This window comes from Meles meles, chromosome 11 (genome assembly GCF_922984935.1).
Source record: "Meles meles chromosome 11, mMelMel3.1 paternal haplotype, whole genome shotgun sequence".
Lineage (NCBI taxonomy): Eukaryota > Metazoa > Chordata > Mammalia > Carnivora > Mustelidae > Meles > Meles meles.
This window is the reverse complement of record NC_060076.1, coordinates 31645519-31665777: the sequence shown is the minus strand read 5'-3', so window position 1 is coordinate 31665777 and position 20259 is coordinate 31645519. Positions and strand designations below refer to the sequence as shown.

The window sequence follows — 20259 nt, the reverse complement described above, 5'->3', positions numbered from 1 at the left end:
GTTCAAACTGAATCTAGCTTGACTTGTAATTCTGGTTTATTAAACCTTTTTTTTGGGGCTTTATTTTCAAGTCCATTAACTTTATAAGTATTCTCTAAAATGTCTTCTAAGTTTCTATTCCTCTATGTTTACTTAAATATACAAATTGTTAATTAGATTATAGAATTATTAGGGGGAAAATCTTTTTATATTTAAATAGATTTGTAGGTTTTCTATAAAAAGTATGAATTATTTCAAAATAAATACTTTCTCCTTCTTAAACTAAGTTCTATAAGCAAACATACCACTCCAGGGAAGTACATCTGATGTAGTTTTCCTATTCAGTATTTCAACTTTTCTAATGTCTTAGGATTTGTGTCCTTTGTTTTTTTGGTTGATTTTATTTTTGTTTTTGATTTTTTGTAACCTAAAAGTAATTTCTAGCAGACAATTCACAATTGAGAGCACTTTATCATTTTACAGACAGGGAAAAGATTAATATCTAGTATCTTTAAAGTGAGAGTAGTCTTTAATAACAATGAATTTTATCCCAGTACTTCTAAAAGGAAGAGGAGCACAGTGTATTAATGCAATTACCAAAAAGAAAGAGCCCTCTACAGAATATTTTACTCTATGGAAAAGTCCCTGCTGTACAAGAAACGGCAGTAAGGCACTTCATCATTTAATACATGTGTATATTCAACTCTTAGTTCTCAAAAGTACTTCAACATCCCCTTTAGTTTTTCATAGTACTTTTTCTCTGAGAAGACCCAAATACTGTATATGGCTTTTTAATAGGACTTGCAAATCAAAAAGAAAAAATGGAGAGAGGGAAAAGAAAGGTGGGGGGTGGTGGTGAAGGGGGAGAGAGAAATTAAGAATTTCAAATACAAATATTAAAAGTGTAACGTGCTATGGTGGAATAAGCATTGCAAGTCAAGAAAAGGGCTTCAAGGCCGGTTTCTGCCAGTATACTATACAGCCAGCTAGCTATACAAGTCACTTAATTATGAGTCACTGAATTATGCTTTTTAAATTGTAAAAAAAAAAAAAAAATGAGTTTGACCTAATGTTCATCTTAAATTCGATTTTCCAAAACCTACCACAATTAACGTATTTTCAAATATTGTATGATAATAACAGCTCGATTAAAGGTACGTCATTTTGCCATATGCAGTCCGTCCTTCACTTTTTTTCTCAATTTGACCTGCAGCCTGAATTACTTAGGCTGTACATTCGAGGTGTACTTTGGAGGAAGAGGGACTGGGTAAAGATTCCTTTACACGATGGGATGGAGCCAAGCAGGTGAGGAAGTTTAGGAATGAGTGCAAATATATGCAGAAAACCTGGTCGTTCTTAAATCAGGAGCACTGACAATTCTGCTTAAATTTCGGGGAGGGAGATGTGTGACAAATCTGAGGGAGGCCTTGAGCTGAGGTTTTCAGCTAGGCACTGTCTCCACTCTTCAAACCTTTCTGCCCCGGGTGGACTCCAAATCTGCCTCCAGTTCCGGGTTCCCAACCAATCGCATCAAGCCACAACAGAGGGCTCTGCCAACCCGGGCACCGTTTCAGAGCTCTAGCGTGAGATTCACAGGACCCCAGCACCTGTCGGCCTTCCCAAAGGGAGGGGGTGGGAGGGAACAGTAGGTCTGTCTCCCGTCTTTTCCAATTCAAGCTACCACCAGGTCCATGAGCCCTCGAGCCTGAAACAACCTCCGTTAGTCTGGGGGAACGGAGAGCTCCTCGCCCATGACCCTCCCACGTATCCTTCTCCCAAGGCTAATTCTCCAGTTTCCAGGTCCCAACCTCCGACCGTGGTTTCTCAGGCCTCGGGTACCGCGGGCCTGGGAAGCGTACAGACGGATGCAGAAGGCAGCGGGGGAGGGTGCACTCCTCGCTACCGGAGGGAAAAATAGGAAGGCAAGGGTGGAGGCAGCTGTGTTCCCCCCAGCGAGGGCGTGAGGCCGTCCGAGAGTCTGTCGAAGGGTCTGTCATTCCTTCACTCACTCACCAGGAGCAGCAGGGAGCATCTGAGGTCGGGTAAGGATAGGAAGACGGCAGGATTCATGGTAACGCCGGGGTTCGCGGCTGGGACTGGGCAGGGTTGGGTTGGGTTAGGAAAGGGCTGGGCTCCGGGAGCCAGCGGCAGCGGACGATCCTCCCGGCAGCAGCACCTCGTCCTCTGGACCCGGAGCTCCAGCGGCGAACACCCGGGACAACTTCCAGAGAGGCCTCGCACGCCCTCACTTCCGGGTCCTGCCCACCTCGGAGCATATTGGGAAATGTAGTCCTACACCCCTCTCGCTGAGTACGTCATCGGGCATCCAGAACTTCTTTCCCATCAGGCTCTCGTCCCAGGTCCACCGACTCCTCCGCGCGCGGGGTCCTGTGGGATAGAAAGGGCGGAGGACGACGAACCTCTGTTTTTAGAGGATGGGAACTACAATTCCCAGAGGGAAGTGCGGTGGAGCACCTCGGGCGGCCTTCCGAGGGATTCTTCTAGTTTCAGCACGCTGGGGTCTCTCCCAGCCGGATGTAGTGTACAGTCCTGGCGGGAGGGGCGGCCCACTGCGGGGTAGTGCCTCCTGGAGCCGCCCCCGGGACGTGAGTCCTGGAGGAGGCGAGGGTGAGTAGGAAGGGGCCTGGCTGGGGAAACTCCCGATCGATCTGCATCATTGCCTTGGCCCCTGCCTCAGACTCCAGGCCCACCTGGCCTGGGCTCTGGCCTGATCCTTCATCACTAGCCTCCTCGCCTGCTGCCTCTTCTTTCTGCGCTAATTACTGCATTATAATGTCCGGCCACCTCTCAGGGCCTCAGTTGAATGAGTCGATGACTTATCCCTAATTGTCTCTGGGCTTGTGTAGGGAGTAGATGTGGTATAAAATGGGAAAGCACATTGTAAACTGAAAAGCTCAGTGCGACTGTGATTACTACTAATGCACGGATCGCTCCTACAGGGTAATTACAGAATTCATTAGCCAAGCAATTGAGGATCTTAATCTGGCCATAGTTAGCTCCCCAGCCTCATCTGCAGACACCGAGCCAGGTCCACGTGTCCCAAATATTAACCACACAATCAGTACTAAGCACTTGGGAGGCACTCTGCTTTTTTGAGGTTCTCCCTACTCCTTGCCTGTACTCTGGCTTTCCTGCTGCCATGGAATGGATTTAGCCCTTTCTCTATCTGGAATGCCATCTCAAGTGTCACCATCTCTGAGAACTTCCCAAAAAACCAACCCTTTAGTCCTGATCAGAAAGTCTTTTCCTTCGCTTGTGACTGCTGCACCACTAGTTTTGTGCAGTTATAATTATTAAAGCATTTATTACACTGGCTGGTTTTATGATTAGTTAATGGTATCTGTACATTTTATAGCACTTTATAGTTGACAAAGCGGTTTTACTATTCATCTATAAAAATTATTTACCGAAAAAACAGCACCGTGTGTGTGTGTGTGTGTGTGTGTGTGTGTGTAAATATATTTGGGGTTTTTCTTGAGCTAGTAAAGGGTCCTAGAGAACTTTCTCCGAGTGGCAAAATTAGTGGTAGAACCAAGACTTTTAGTTAGGTCTCTCTCTTCTATTCTTGTGTTCTTATCTCTAGACCACTTCACTACCTCTTTGACAGAAGATACAGAAATGGAGAATTTAAAAAGAGCAGATGCTCATGAGTATGACCTCTTTAGTCCAAGAAATTAAACTTTGATCCTGCTCGCCCTCTGGACTTAGCACTCAGCCTATGACTTTTCACTGGACAAATATTGACTGATACCAGCTATTTACCTGTTACTGTGCTAAGTGCTAAAAATTATGGGGTGAAATGTATATAACTGAGATCAAACTTTTGTGTGTTTTTCAAAGGGTATGAAGAGGTTTGGGGGGGGCGGATTGTGATATGGCTAAAACTGATCACTTAGAATCTGAATTGACATGTATTAGAGTTCAGAACAGCGCCTAGCACATAGCACTCAACTTACTGAATGAATCAACGTAGTCTACCTTTTTCATTGCTCATATTTTACAGAAAATCAGAGAGCTGAGGTAGCCTAAAGGCACGCTGCTTATTATTAACAGAATCGGGCCTAGAGCTCTCCTCCAATTCCTCCTTTCCTGTGTTTCTGCCTCCACCCGTTTTGCAGCTTCTTTCAAGTCACTTTGGCATAATCCTGCCTGTGACAGTGGTTTTTCTGACATGACAGAAGTGTCTCACAAAGCCCATATTTTCTGCCAGCATGTTAACTGAAATTGTCAGCAAAATAAAGACATGAAAAGCTGACCTTTACCAAAATTAAGAAAACACTTTGACTTTAAGGCAGAATTTGAACCAATAATCCTTGTCAATGACAATACAAGTACTAACCATCACTAGTGATAAATTTTTCCTACAAAGCTCCCAGATCCTCGGAAGTCAGAGATTGGAGTGACACTTTTTTGGTGAAATCAGAAGAGGGCTTGTCTGCCCTTTTGGCAGCTGTTAACTAGCTGATTAGCAGCTGCTTTCTTTAAATAATGCATGTATGCTCCTGTTTGCCACGCTCCCCATGACTCCTTTTGTTTCTTACACTTTTTACCCTCCTGGTAGGTAAAACCTGGTCCTTGTAGGCATTCAACTTTGATATGGTATCTTATCTTTAGGAAGGAAGTTTAAGGGGCGCCTGGGTGGCTCAGCAGGTTAAAGTCTCTGCCTTTGGCTCAGGTCATGATCCCAGGGTTCTGGGATCGAGCCCCACATCGGGCTCTTTGCTTAGCGGGGAGTCTGCTTCCCCCTCTCTCTCTGCCTGCCTCTCTGCCTACTTGTGATCTCTGTCTGTCAAATAAATAAATAAAATCTAAAAAAAAAAAAAAAAAAGGAAGTTTAACATCATTGATGGAACTACCCCTTTTTCATTCCCATCAGGTGTTTGAATTCTTCATGCTGTGTTTCTGACATAATCCAGCCTCTGCAGGCTTGTGTTGGAGAGCTCACGGTTTCTATGCAGCTGATACATTTCTAGAAGGTTCTAGCAAACCATATCAGACTACCAGTCAGAACAAAATTTTCCCAATGAAATATGGTTGACCCTAATGATGTAGTTTTCCAAGTGAAATCCTAAAGTCAAGAGGCATAAGGAGAGACAAATAAAAATTCTTCCTTTTGTCAGCATGAGAGAAAAAAGTACTATTTATTTATTTTTAGAAGTATGCATATTTTAGCACTTAACTCTAGTTGATTTTGACCTGACAATGTGGCTTGTTCATCATCTTTATTCCCAACATCAGTTCTGATGTTTAGTATTATGTGGCATCAAATCAGAAGTCATTGTGGCTTGGGGCACCTGGGTCGCTTAGTCCACTAAGCATCTGCCTTCAACTCCAGGTCCTGGGATCCAGTCCTGTGTCAGGCTCCCTGCTCAGCAGGACGTCTGCTTCTCCCTCTCCCTCTGTGATCTCTCTTGCTCTCTCTCTCTCTCTCCAATAAATAAATAAATATATATATTGAAAGAAAAAGTCTCTGTGGCTTTTGAGCCGTATGCCTAAGATTAAATACTGAGCCTCCCTTTTTTTCCTCAGATAACCCCTGATACTGAGGTGTCTGGGTGGCTCAGTCATTGCGTGTCTGCCTTCTGCTTGGATCATGATCCTGGGGTCCTAGAATCAAGCCCCACATCGGGCTCTCTGCTCAACGGGAAGCCTGCTTCTCCATCTCCCACTCCACCTACTGTGTTCCCTCTCTCGCTATCTCTCTCTCTGTCAAATAAATAAATAGAATCTTTAAAAAACAAAAAAAAGATAACCCCTGGCAAGAGTCTTAGGAGCATCCAGCCCTCTCATTTTACAGATGAGCAACTTGTACAAAGGGTCATCTAATTTGCCACAATATGGCAATTCTAGGTAGGCCCAGAACTGCAGATTTTTCAAATCCTTGTCAAATATTTTTTTTTTTTAAGATTTTATTTATTTGAGAGAGAGTGAGAGCAGAACGGGGGGAAGCAACAGAGGGAGAGGGAGAAGCAGACTCCCCACCACGCAGGGAGCCCGACATGTGGGGCTCCATCCCCGAACTCTGAGGTCATGACCTGAGCTGAAGGCAGACACTTAACCGAATGAGCCACCCAGACAACCCCTTCATCAAATACTTCTATTCAGCCATATTTATAATATACCCACTTGGGACTGATGAGACAGCTTTCAGAAATGTTTTCTGCATCTAGTCATGTTTAAATCATTGTTTCAGGGTGCTCCATTTGTTGAGAAGACTATGAGCAGGTCAGAGAACTTGTTCCTTCCTGGCTCCTCATTAGCATCTCAAGTTCATGCTGCTGCTATTAATGGAGATAAGGGCACTCTCCACAGGCTCATCATAGGTGAGTTGTCCCCATGAATACAGAAACGTTAAAAATAACTCTGTCCGAAGGGAGTATGTTAATCTTAGTTTTAACTGCACTGTACTCACACGTTTTAATGGCAATGTATCATTATTTATATTTCATGCCAGAATTTGAACAAGAAAATAATTAAGTCCTGAAACTTAAGAATATGGATTAGGATTAGGTGAAAGGTACTTGAGAAATATCTGTGTGCTTGACACTGAATCTGGCTATGTACTCCAAGGTGCTAAAAGAATTAATAACCGAAATCTAGATAACCGAATTCTAGAATGAGATAGTGGATAATGATCTTTTACATTTAGTATATACCCAAAGTACTAAAGCTGACAAATAACTTAAATTGTAATGATTTAAAATTGACTCAGTGTTCTCCCTATCATTGATTCAAATTGATTCAACGTTCTCCCTATCATATATAAAGAGAGAGAGGCCCAGTATTAAAGTTCTAGAGGGAGAGAACCAACTGAGTAGGAGAGAGAGTTTTCAAGGACATAAGTGGGTAAGAATTTTTTAGATGTAGAAAACCACATTTCTACCTATGCAGAAGTCATTAGTCTTTATTTCAAGAAAAGAAATAAAAATGTATATTGTTTTTAATCTTTTTACACACAAGTGTCTAGTGACATGATTGACAACTTGGGGCTTTGAAATAAAGTCCATACTACTTAAATTTCCATACTTGTTCCATCAGAATTCATTTTTGTCCTACATTTCCAGTTTCTCCAAAATCTCCTATCCATGCACCCTAACCTCTGGCTAGGCTTTACATTCCCCAAAATGTCATGAATTTTGTCTTTCTTTTCTCTCTATATATCTGTCTCCTCCCCTCTTTCCTATCTCCCACCTTCCTATCCTCTTCTCTGCTACACTCCTACTTATCTTTATTTTTTTTTAAAGATTTTATTTATTTATTTGACAGACAGAGATCACAAGTAGGTAGAGAGGGAGGCAGAGAGAGAGAGGACAGAAAGCAGGCTTCCTGCTGAGCAGAGAGCCAGATGCAGGGCTCAATCCCAGGACCCTGGGATCATGACCTGAGCTGAAGGCTGAGGCTTTAACCCACTGAGCCACCCAGGCACCCCTCCTACTTATCTTTAAAGACAAAATTCTTTTACTACATACTCTGTGAAGGTTTCTCTTCTCTATCAGAAACATTATCTCCTGATACCTTGCTTCAAATCAGCTACCTGCATTCACAGTTATTCCTTGGAACAGATATCTTCAGTAATCTCTGAGTCACTCATTCAAACATTCCACCATTCAATTAAAACTCTCTTACTTCCAGTTCACCTGCTGATAAAAACAATAGCTTTCCTTTTTTTTTTTTTTAAGATTTTATTTATTTATTTGACAGAGAGAGACACAGCGAGAGAGGGAACACAGTATGGGGAGTGGGAGAGGGAGAAGCAGGCTTCCCGCTGAGCAGGGAGCCCAATACTGGCCTCAATCCCAGGACTCTGGGATCTTGACCTGAGCTGAGGGCAGAGGACTGAGCCACCCAGGCGCCCAAGGGAACAATAGTTTTTCAAGGGGTGCCTGGGTGGCTCAGTCGGTTAAGCATCTGCCTTCAGTTCAGGTCATGATCTCGGAGTCCTGGTATGGAGCCCCATGTGGGGCTTCCTGCTCAGCTGGGAGCCTGATTCTCCCTCTCCTCCCCAGTTGTGCTCTCTCACTATCTCCATCGCTGTCCCCATCTCTCTCAAATAAATAAATAAAATATTAAAAAAAAATTTTTTTCAAGTCACTGAGACTAGCAGTCCATTATCTTCTGCAGTTTTGAATACGCATCTCCTTCTGTCTTTACTTCCCCCGCCATTCAGCCCTGATTCCGTGATCTACCACTAAAATTCTTACCTTAGAAAAATCGTCTTTTCTCCTCACCGGTGGCACCTGGCTGCTGCAATCTGAACCGTGGACAGACCTAATCCATAAAACTCTGCCAACCCCTGAACAATTTAACTGGTTGCAAATACCATAATGTGGTTACCTACTTCAAGCAGGCAGTCCGCACTTGCCATTCATCACACTGCACTTCTCCATAAAGAGTATTTCATACCTTCTCATTCTGCCAAAACCTCTGACCACCAGTCCTCCCTCCTTCCATTCTCATCTAATGCTTTATGTTCCCCACAGAAGATGAAGACTTTCGGTAGGAACTCCCTCACCTTTCAGCATAATATCTACAAATCAGACTACATCTGCACTTGCTCTATTTCTGCCAAAAAAGAGCAAATATCCCTTTCTGCCAAAGGTACTCCAACGTGCTCTCTATTCCATCCTTTCCTACCTTTTCAGGAACTTGTTACCGTTTTTTTTTTTTTTTTTAAGACTTGTGATTATTACCCCTTTGACCTTTTCTTCTATTTCATATTCTTCCCATCAATATTTAAACATGCTCTATTGTCTGTATTATTTAAAAAATCCCTTCCCTCTTCCTTCATCCCCCTCTAGGTATTTTCATATGTCTCCACTTCCCATGATAACTGTATCAGTCACAGGCTGAACTGCTCTAGCAGTGACTTAAGAAAGGGAGAAGAATAGGGCCACCTGAGTGGCTCAATTGGTTAAGCATCTGCCTTTAGCTCAGGTCATGATCCCAGGGTCCTGCTCAGTGTGGAGCCTGTTTCTCCCTCTCCCTCTGCCTGACACTCACCCTGCTTGTGCTCTCTCTGTCTCTCTTTCTCTCTGTGTCAAATAAATAAAATCTTTTTAAAAAATAAAAAGTAAAGGTCGACGTATATTTTATTCCCATCATAGTGCAAATGTAAGTGGGCAGCCTATGGTGGGTAGAAATCTCCGCTTCACAAAATCATCCAGGGATGCTGCTAGGACTTGGCTCTGCCATTGTCAACATGTGACTTCCATCTGGGGGACAAAAGCAGATGCTTCTGTTGTAGCCATAGCCCCGCCGGCAGGAGAAGGGGGAGTTCAGTAAAGCCATTTGTCATTGAGGAGGTGGACAGGACTTAGACACAGAGCCACACCGTGGACAAAGGAAGCTAACTTCTCTCTCCTTTGATGGCATCATGCCCAGCTAAAATTCAGGGTGCTCGATTCTTAGAAAAATCAGAATGGATATGGGGAGCAATTATCACTCTTTGTACCACAACCAAGCTTCTTTACCTCAGTCCACTCTTTAATTAAGAGAAAACAAAACAAGGGACACCTTGGTGGCTCAGTCGGTTAAGCATCCGTCTCTTGATTTCAGCTCCAGTCATGATCTCAGGGTTATGAGATCGAGCCCTGTGACATATTCCGCACTCAAAGCAGAGTCTGCTTGAGGTTCTCTCTCCCTCTCCCCTCCCACACCCCACCCCCTGGCTTTTGCATGCACACGTGCACAGACCTCTCTCTCTAAAATAAATAAATTTAAAAAAATACTTATTTTGGGGGCGCCTGGGTGGCTCAGTGGATTAAGCCGCTGCCTTCGGCTCGGGTCATGGTCTCAGGGTCCTGGGATCGAGCCCCACATCAGGCTCTCTGCTCCGTGGGGAGCCTGCTTCCTCCTCTCTCTCTGCCTGCCTCTCTGCCTACTTGTGATCTCTCTCTGTCAAATAAATAAATAAAAATCTTTAAAAAATTAAAAATAAATAAATAAATAAATAAATACTTATTTTGAAATATACATATACATATATGAAATATACATATTAAACTTACATAAGTTTAACACATAAATATAAAGCAAACATCTGTGTAACCACCACTAGGTCAAGAGACCGAACATTATTCCCCCAGTATCCCCTTAATGCATTCTTCATTCCCCCTTGGAGTGATTTGCTGTCTTGACGTTTATAGTAATAATTATGTTATAGTTTTACCACGTAGGTATAGAGCTCAAATACCATTGACTACTTTTTTTTGTACTTTGTGAACTTCTTTTGTTGTGTTACCATTTTTTCTTGAACCAAAAGTTCCATATACAGTTTTGTCATTTCCCTGCTCAGACTTCTTTTTTTTTTTTTTTAAGATTTTTATTCATTTATTTGACAGACAGAGATCACAAGTAGGCAGAGAGGCAGGCAGAGAGAGAGAGGAGGAAGCAGGCTCCCCGCTTGAGCAGAGAGCCCAATGTGGGGCTCGATCCCAGGACCCTGAGATCATGACCTGAGCTGAAGGCAGAGGCTTTAACCCACTGAGCCACCCAGGCGCCCCCCTGCTCAGACTTCTTTAACTGATTCCCGTTATACTTGGAATAAAATTTAAAAGTGCGCCTGTACCTCTTCCCCTCTCTGGCTTCACCTTTATCTACTCTGCTCTGAGAAAAACTGACTTTCTTTCATTTTCTCAAACCCACCAAGCCCTTCTGTGTCTCAGGGCGTTTGCCTGAAATACCGTTCTCATCCTTCAGACCTCAGGTTCTAGATCACTTCCTCAAAGAGGCCTGCCCTCATCCTCCAGGCTCAGTGAAATCTGTTTGTTATGTTCTCTCTTGGAACTCTGCAGTGTTTCTTCATTGAACTTGGGTATTTATATGTATGACTATTGTAGCATCTCTTTCCTATCAGCTCAGTAGCCTCTGTGAGAATAGACGGGGTCTGTTTAATCCATCACTGTATTTGCAAAATCCAGAACTCAGCACATAGTAGGGACATGAGATGTATTTGTTGAAGGAGTCAATAAATGTTGTAATCATTCTTTTAAGTACCTATCCTCCCAAGAAGCCTATAATCGTCCTGAGGGCCGGGATTAATTGTGAATTGAGTTGAATTGAATTAAATTAAGTTAAATTGAATTGGCTTGAGAGGCAGGTTCGCGCTAAATTCCATTGGAAATTTTTTTTTAAGTCAGACTACCTCAAGGAGAAACATCTTATAAAATGAACTCTTTATGGTTTTAATGAAAAATAACCTTCAAAGGAAATAAAACATGGAGGATGTTATAAATTAAAAGTGGTTGTACAGGTTCAGTCATGCAAATTAATGTGTTACATAACAAAACTTGAACTATTCCTATAATTTTAAATCCCCCCCCAAAAAGGATTTTTTTAAGGAAAAAATTCCTTAAAAACAAAGCAGAACAAAATTATGTGAAACTAGTATAGAGCTGATAAATTTACTTTATAAATGTGTTCCCTCTGTGTTCTATCCCCTTGCCTCCTTACTGACTTTGAGCTGCAACCCTGCTCATCTTTTCAGAATTCTGCCATTATGTCATCTGTGCAGAGACAGGCATACCTGTGCTCTTGGCATTTCCCAGTATTTGTATATCCCTACCAAAGCAACAACTATGTCATCTTAAATCTCAGTGTATCTTACGTCTTCTTTTATGTAGTGCATCTTGATGATCTCTAAATATATGCTATTTCTCTTTCCTAGACTAGTAACGTAGTACTACAGGATGACTTATTTTTTTCCTGAATCTTTGCTCACCAACTGCTCACTGAATTCATTCACTTTTGCATTTTCTGTTTTCCCTTCTCTGTTTCCATGGAGAAGTATGTCAATGATGTGTTCGACTCCATGGAAACAGATGAGCATCTCTTTCTACATACACAACTAATTAAATCGAACACTTTCTCTGCCACCCATTGTTCTGGAGGAGGACTGAAGAGGCTTTCCCTGAATGAGACATCATTTTAGTAGCAATTTTTAGTGTCTAACCTAATACAACGGATTAATGTTTTAATACAAAATTACATCCTCGATTCAGATGACTTAAGGCTCAGTCCTGGGCCGTAAAATACATAATGAATTCCTCATATACCATGGCTATCATTTGTAAATATATAGCTTTTTCTCTTAACTCAGATAATTTGGTTGAATACCAGCAATATAGTTGATAATAGAATTTAGTAGATTCATTTTTTTACTATACAATGTAGTATCATAGAAAGAATGTGGGTTTTAGAGTCAAATAAACCCAAATTTTGAGTTTTTGCTTTGTCACTTATTAGCAGTATTCCCCTGGATAAGCCACTTAATCTTTCTGAGTCTCAATTCCTCATCTGAAAACTATAGACTATAATACTTTGCTTTGTGAGAGTTCATGAGGACAATGACCATAAAACATCAAGGGTGACTATAGTTCATAATACTGTATTGTTTTATTTGAAAGTTTCTAAGAGAGTAGATCTTAAAAGTTCTCATCACGAGATAAAAATTATAACGGTGTGGTGACAGATGTTAACTAGACTTACCGCGGTGATCTTTTCACTATGTATACAAATATCAAATTATTATGTTATACACCTGCAACTAATATAGTGATATATGCCAAGGATATCTGAAAAAAAAATCTAACTTCACACCTGACACATAGTAGACAATGTATATAGGACCTCAGCTTTGCTCAATGGCAGTATCGTAGCCAATGAGGTTTATCCGAGGCACGATTATTGCTAATTAAATAGGACGTTATTACTGTTATTGTCAGGTTAGACTTCACAGTGAAATGATCGAGTCTTACATAGTTTCAGAAATGTCTTAAAATGGAAAATCACTAAATGCAATGGAGAATAATACTGTTTGCTTTGTGAAGACTAAACAAAATAACTCAAAGACGTGCATAGTGTGTAATGATTGGTCCTGTTATCACTGCCAGTAGTGTTTGGGTTGTTTGCAGTGGTAAAGTGACAAGGCAGCACCATGCTGATTCCTCCACAACTTTTGATGCCCTATCAATGTCCTAAACAAGTGCAAATCTCTAAGTTGTCTTCTCTCTTTGTTTATGACATCTCCCAACACAGTAGTTAGGTCGGGCGAGGGGTCTCATAAGTGGTAGAGTAGTGACATTATTTCAAGTTAGGTCTTCCTTTACCTCAACAATGACCTTAAATGTTAGAGTCACTCAATGTTTTATAAATGCTTATAGACATTTGTAGTTATTTTTAAAATTTTTTACTTACTTATTTATTTGAAAGAGAGAGGGACCACAAGTGCACAGACACACACCAGTGCCTGAGCCAGGGGAGGGGCAGAGGGGGAGGGAGAGGGAGCAGCAGATTCTGCACTGAGCGTGGAGCCCAACACAGGGCTCGATCTCACCACCCTGACATCATGACCTGAGCTGAAATCAAGAGTCGGATGCTCAACCAACTGAGCTACCCAGGCGCCTCTATACATATGTGTTTATGGACTTACATGTATATATACCTATACTAATAAAAGTAATGAAAATAGCCAGCATTTCAAAAAGTTATGTTATATGTGCCAGGTCCTGTATTGGTACTTTGCAACTCATTAATTCATTAACCAGCAAAATACCATAAAGAGTTTTGGGTGCTCTTGTTACCCTCATTTTGAAAATAGATGAGGAAACTAAAGTATGGAGAGATTAAGTAACTTGTCTAATAAGTAACAGAGCGTAGACCGAAGCTTGGAAGTCTGATTCCAAAGCTCATTGGAACTGTGGATCCTCCAGGCAGGGAGGTATTTCCGTATGCACATGCACATTCATATATATGAGCACAGAGAGAATAAGAAACACAAGAGAGGAAGAACTGATTAGGTCTGAACCTTGATAGGAGAACTTAATGGTTATCTAGGCTGGATCGATCTTTCTTTTTTTAAGATTTTATTTATTTGCCAGAGAGAGAGTAGGAGAGAGGGAGAGTCCAGGCAAGGGGAGCAACAGGGAGAGGGAGAAGCAGGCTCCCCACTGATCAAGGAGCCAATGTGGGACTCGATCCCAGGACTCTAGGTTATGACCTGAGCTGAAGGCAGATGCTTAACTGACATTAAGCCACCCAGGCGTCCCTAGGCTGGATTTTTCTAAACCATTTTTTGTGCTACAGGTCTTTTTGGTAATCTGATAAAGTTTTTGGACCCCTTCTCAAAAATATATTTTAAGAGCTTTAAATATGATATATAGGAATCCAAAGAAAAGCAGCTATATTGAAATACACATGTCAAACTATTCTAAAATTGTAATATAGCAATATGCCTACAATCATATTTTATTAACATATTAAATAGCAAGGTCTAATGGAAGGTCTAATAGCTATGATAATTTCAAAATATCAGTGATTACAGGGGTACCTGGGTGGCTCAGTCCATTAAGCACCAGCTCTTGATTTGAGCTCATGTCATGATCTCAAGGTCCTGGGATCAAGCCCTGAGTTGGGCTCCATGCCCAGCTGGGAGTCTGCTTATGCATTTTCTTTCTCCTCTCCCCCGTCCCTCTCCCCGCTCATACCCTCTCTTTCTCTAAAATAAATAAATAAATCTTTAAAAAAAGAGAGAGAGGCAATGAGTATAAATGCTATTTTAAGATGCCAACAACAACTATAATGAGATAAAATGTAAAAATATTTTGTAAAATCTCAAGTGACCTCAAAATATAATATGTCCCTTGTTATTATTATAATTCTCATTTTATATGTTAGGACACTGAGACTCAGAAGTTAAGAAATTCCGTTGCAATAACCACACCGCTGAGGCTCAAACCAGCTTGTTTGGTTTTGAATCCTATGCTCTTCCCATCGTTCACACGTTGCCCTTATAACAATAGGCAAATCCTTTTTAAATGACCACAAACGCTTTCCCAAGATTGTGACAGTGCAAAAGGTGTGATGTAAGAAGTGGGTGAGAGCAGAGGAAATGCATCTCGGACGCCACACACAGGTTAACATTTGAGAGCCAGCAAAGAGGAGTTTAGTAAAGAAGGCTGGACTGGCTCGTGGTGGACAGTGTGGCGCAGTGGCCCTGGTCATCACCAGAAGCAGCAGTTGTGTCTTCTAACCGCTAAGCTGGAGCTCTGGTTCCTGCACACACCATTCCATTAACCACATGGAATGGTTATTCCTTCTGCTTCAGCCAGCCTTAAAGTAACTGCTCGCAGTGGGGCGGTGGCTTTCCCATCATGGCTCCAGCTAGGCTCTCGGAGCTGTGTTCAGGCCGAGCACATGCGGAACGCCAGCCCCTGTTCAGCGAGCGCCAATTGGTCACAGATTAGAGGCTGTCCCCACAGCTGCCAGAATAATTAAAACCGCACAGCCCACAAGCCAGCTGCTTTCTGTATTAGCTGCTTCTGACAGGAATTCAAATTCAAGTGCACTGCCATCCAGGGAGCATTAGTTCACGTCCCAAGCCCTACCCCATTTGTACAGCGTGTTGCAGTTACCAAACGCTTCCAAACAGGAAATCATTTCACTTGAACGTAAAACTCAGCAGTCGTGCAGGCCAGAATGGCATCAGCTAAATGTCATAATTGAGGGAACTGAGGAGGGGAGTAGGGTAGGTAGGTAAATGCACAGGGCTCTCTCAGTTGCTCTCTTTTTCAGCCGAGAAGCTCAGAACCTGATAGGACTCTCATGACTCAGAAACTAGCCATAAAGCTACCATACCCCTAAAGCAACTCAAAGCAGGACCTAAAGGAGGCTGAATGCCACTTTTCTCATGGTAAATAGGGGAGACTTGCTTTCAGGTTCCTCAAATACATGAATTCTGCCAGATAGGCAAGCCTAACACCTTGGATGGTGATAACATAACCCAATTACGTCTTCTGTGTTGGGAATTGTAACACTAGTCACCCAAAAACAAGTGTTTCAGAGATTGCAGAGAAGGCTGGACGTTTCCCTGTACCTTACAGAAGACTGGGGAAAAGCATAGCAATGGTCCTAAGTTCTGTATCCTAGGAGGTACAGTTACTATTAACCCCATAGTGCTGGCTTCACTTGGCCCTAAGAAGCCTGATCAGTTAGGGTTATCCTGGGGTGTGGTGATGGACTCCATTTCTCAACATTTGTTCTTGTGACCACAGTTCCTAAATCTTCTCCCTCACTGAAGTTTTTAATGAGAATTTAAATATGAATCACCATCATCTGCTAATCCTAGGTCCTACTGTCTTTGCTCAGCACTGGCAGACAAAGTGTCCATAGAGAGTGCGCATCCTTTGTGGAAGACAGCTAGAGATTGCCCTGGTTACTGCGTATGCTCTACAAGTATCATTCTGACCCCAGAAGGGCTCACGTGATGAAAGGAACATGCCCTACCTGTAAAGATGTTTTAGTTTTGTTAGGGAGTTTGGGCTTAAATGAGTCATTATCTACAAACGCAGGGATAGACTCTCTGGAGTCTTCTGGATTGGACATTAGAGGTCCTTGTGGAGGGAATGGTAGCTAGTCCTGTTCTACTGCTCAGAAGACTAGTGCACGGGGACTTCTGTTATCAGATATGTTGAATCAAATGCAGAACTTGCCTCCATCTTCAAAACCAAGACTCTAAAAAGGAACACCTGCCTCCTCCAGGAGCTACACATCAATTATAGGGCTCTTTCAGATTTCAAGAACAATGACCTTTCTTGATTTGTTACCAGAATATGTGGGAACCTGGATCAGCAAAGCAAGTTATCTAAGAAACTATGAAGTACTTCTGGGTCCTATTACATCTAAGATTTAAATATATACTATGTAATATTACATATATAAATATATATATTGAAACATTTAAAGCTAACACAATGGCTTAATTTTAGGCATAAAACAACCTAGACAGAAGTGCAACGCCTTCTTTTTCTTCCCCTAGCATTTATATTTCCCTTTAAAAATACTTCATTTGGGGGCACCTGGGTGGCTCAGTGGGTTAAGCCTCTGCCTTCAGCTCAGGTCATGATCTCAGGGTCCTGGGATGGAGCCCCACATCAGGCTCTCTGCTCTGCAGGGAGCCTGCTTCCTCCTCTCTCTCTGCCTGCCTCTCTGCTTACTCGTGATCCTCTCTGTCAAATAAATAAATCTTTAAAAAAAAATTCTCTAAATAAATAAATAGATAAATAAAAATAAAAATACTTCATTTGATCAGCTTTCCACCTGCATTAGCAGAGTTTATGCCAAAACACTTTAAAATAACTGGCTTCCCTCATTTTCAATTTGTATCTTACCCTCAACTTATATAAGAATTCCTGATTATTGTCTTGAAAGTAGCAAAATTTTTTCACTTCAAGTGCAAGCCAGGAGGTATCTTCCGTTGTTTTTAAGTAAACTTTGTTGAAGTATAATACCATAAATACAGTAAACTTAATCCTCGGTAGTATACAGTTACTTAATTTTAACAAATATGGAGTCATGTAATCACCACTATCAAGTTAGAGGCAAGTTCCACCACACCCCAAAATGCCTCTGTGTCCCTTTATAATCAGTCCCTCCCCACATCCTAGTCACTGTTAATCACTGGTATGTTTTCTCTCCCTATAGTTTTACCTTTTCCAGAATATGCTGTAAATGAATACCATATGTATCCTTTGAAACATAGTTCTTTCACTTAGCATAAATGTGTTTGAGATTTTTCCTTGTTCAATAGATCAGTAGTTTATTCCTTTTTATTACTGAGCAGTGTTCTACTGTATACATGACTACAGTTCTTTTGTCATTCTCCACTAGGACAACGGCAATGTTTCCGGTTTTTAGCAATTATGAATGAGGCTTCCATAAACATCCAAATACAAGTTTCTATGTGAATATAAGCTTTCATGCTTTTGTTTCTTCTGAGTAAACACCTAGGAAAGAGATTATTGGGCTATGTAGTATGTTTATATTTGACTTAATCAGAAACAGAGTTTTCTATAGTGGCTGTGCCATTTTGTTTTGTTTTGTTTTGTTTTTTTAAAGATTTATTTATTTATTTGACAGAGAGAGAGAGATCACAAGCAGGCAAAGAGGCAGACAGAGGGGGAGGGGGAAGCAGGCCCCTGCTGAACAGAAAGCCCAATGCGGGGCTCTATCCCAGGACCCTGAGATCATGACCCAAGCCGAAGGCAGAGGCCCAACCCACTGAGCCACCCAGGTGCCCCGGCTGAGCCATTGTGAATTACTCTCAGTGATATCTGACAGTTTTAGGTGTTCTATATCTCACCAGCATTTGCTGTTGTCAGGTTTGTTTTCAGTTTTGGTTTTGTTTTAGCCATTCCAATAGATATGTAATTATCATATTACAGTTCGAATTTGCAATTCCCTCTGTATTAATGATGTTGGGCATCTTTTCATAAGCTTATTTGGGGAAATGTTTAGTCAACACTTTTACCCATCTTTAAATTTCATTATCTGTCTTTTTTTTTTCCATTTTATTTATTTTTTTCAGCATAACAGTATTCATTGTTTTTGCACAACACCCAGTGCTCCATGCAAAACGTGCCCTCCCTATTACCCACCACCTGTTCCCCCAACCTCCCACCCCTGACCCTTCAAAACCCTCAGGTTGTTTTTCAGAGTCCATAGTCTCTTATGGTTCGCCTCCCCTCCCCAATGTCCATAGCCCCCTCCCCCTCTCCCAATCCCACCTCCCCCCAGCAACCCCCAGTTTGTTTTGTGAGATTAAGAGTCATTTATGGTTTGTCTCATTATCTGTCTTTTTATTATTCAGTTGTAAGAATTCTTTTTTGGCAATGTTGAGTTTTATAAGTTCTTTATGTATTTTGGATACTAATCCTTTATCAGATATGTCATTTGCAAATAGTTTCCCGGTCTGTTAGTTTGCCTGTTAGTTTTGTTGATTTAATCTAGGTAATAGATCTTACCAGATAAGTGTTTTGCAAATATTTTCTCCCAATTTGTAGCAGTCTTTTTATTTTCTTAACAGTTCTTACAAACAGTATTTTTAATGTGGTACAATCCAATTTATCAATTTTTAAAATGGATTGTTCTTTGGTATCATGTCTAAGAAATCTTTGTCGAACCCAAGGTCACAGAGATTATCACTTCTAAAAGTTTTATAAAGTTATAGAGGTGTTACATTTAAGGTTGTGATTGATTTTGAGATAATTTTTGTACATGGTGAAAAGTATAGGTTGAGAGTTTCTGATTTGTTCATTTTTTGCTTTTGGATATGAATTCCAGTTTTTTCCATGCCATTTGCTTAAGACTATCTGTTGATTTGGCTTTGCACCTTTGTCAAAAGTCAATTGATCATATCCTTTTATAGGTCTATTTCAGTGCTCTCAATTCTATCCTATTCATCTGTGTGTGTGTGTGTGTGTGTGTGTGTGTATGTGTGTGTCACACTCTCTCTCTTTCTCGCTCTCTCTCTCTCTTTTGCTGTTTAACTTAAATTTGAATTTATGGGGATAAAATTGTTTATAATATTCCCATATTTTCCATTTAATAACTACAGGCTACATAGTGTTTTCCCTGCTTTCATTTCTGATATTGGAAATTTCTGTCTGGTCTGTTTTTAATGATCACTCTGATCAGAGATTTATCAATTTCATTGATATTTTCTAAGAACCAACTTTTAGCTACATTGATTTTTCTCTAGTGTTTTTCTAATTTTAATTTCATTGATCTCTGCTCTTATCTTTATTATGTACTTCCTCTGCTTGTTTTGGATTAAATTTGGTCTTTTTTTAGTGTCATAAGGTAGAAGTATAGATCATTGATTTGAACTATTGTTCTACTGTAATACAAGTACTCAGTGCTGTATATTTCCTTCCAAGCCCCGTCATGTGTAGAGTAGGAACCTTACAACACTAGTATTACTTTCATTCATTTAATTATGTTTTTTTAATTTCCCTTGAGATTTTCTCTGTAACTCATGGATTATCTGTGTGATGTTTAAATCCTACATATTCAGTGATTTCCCATTATCTTTCTATTACCAATTTCTAGTTTAATCACGTTCTTGTCAGAGAACATACTTTGTTTAACTTCACTTCTTTAAATCTGTTAATGTTTGTTTTATGACCAGTATATGGTCTATTTTGGTAAATGGTCCCATCAGTGTTTTAAAAGATTATATATCTGGCTGTTGTTGAGTGACACAATCAATAAATATCCATTATATCCTGCTGCTTTATAGTGGTATTCTGTTCTTTTCTATGCTTGCTGCTTTTCATTTTCGCAGTTCAAGCAATTATTGAAAGAGAGGTATTGAAGTTACCAATTATAATTGTAAATTTTTCAAATGTTTCATCCAATTCTATCAGTTTTTGCTACATGTTTTTTGAAGCTCCATGATTTAGTACATACACATTTAGGATTGTT

The 20259-nt window shown here is 40.9% G+C and overlaps 2 protein-coding genes and 1 pseudogene across 6 annotated transcripts in view; 2 read left to right on the top strand and 1 right to left on the bottom strand.

The window, feature by feature from the left end:
• The window catches only part of ERP44 (endoplasmic reticulum protein 44), a 97452-nt gene extending 95154 nt beyond the window's left edge, over nucleotides 1–2298 (bottom strand). Inside the window, 1 exon segment of the mRNA XM_046022872.1 lies at nucleotides 1993–2298. Within this exon segment, the coding sequence (XP_045878828.1) occupies nucleotides 1993–2298 (306 nt within the window).
• Nucleotides 2299–2399: 101 nt separating this feature from the next.
• The window catches only part of INVS (inversin), a 168559-nt gene continuing 150699 nt past the window's right edge, over nucleotides 2400–20259 (top strand). For all 5 annotated transcript variants that reach the window (XM_046023242.1, XM_046023239.1, XM_046023241.1 and 2 more), the window contains exons 1-2: nucleotides 2400–2607; nucleotides 6194–6323. In XM_046023242.1, the coding sequence (XP_045879198.1) occupies nucleotides 6218–6323 (106 nt within the window). In that variant the 5' untranslated portion in view covers nucleotides 2400–2607; nucleotides 6194–6217. The remainder of the gene's footprint in view (nucleotides 2608–6193; nucleotides 6324–20259) is intronic.
• LOC123953628 lies at nucleotides 12631–12779 on the top strand (annotated as a pseudogene).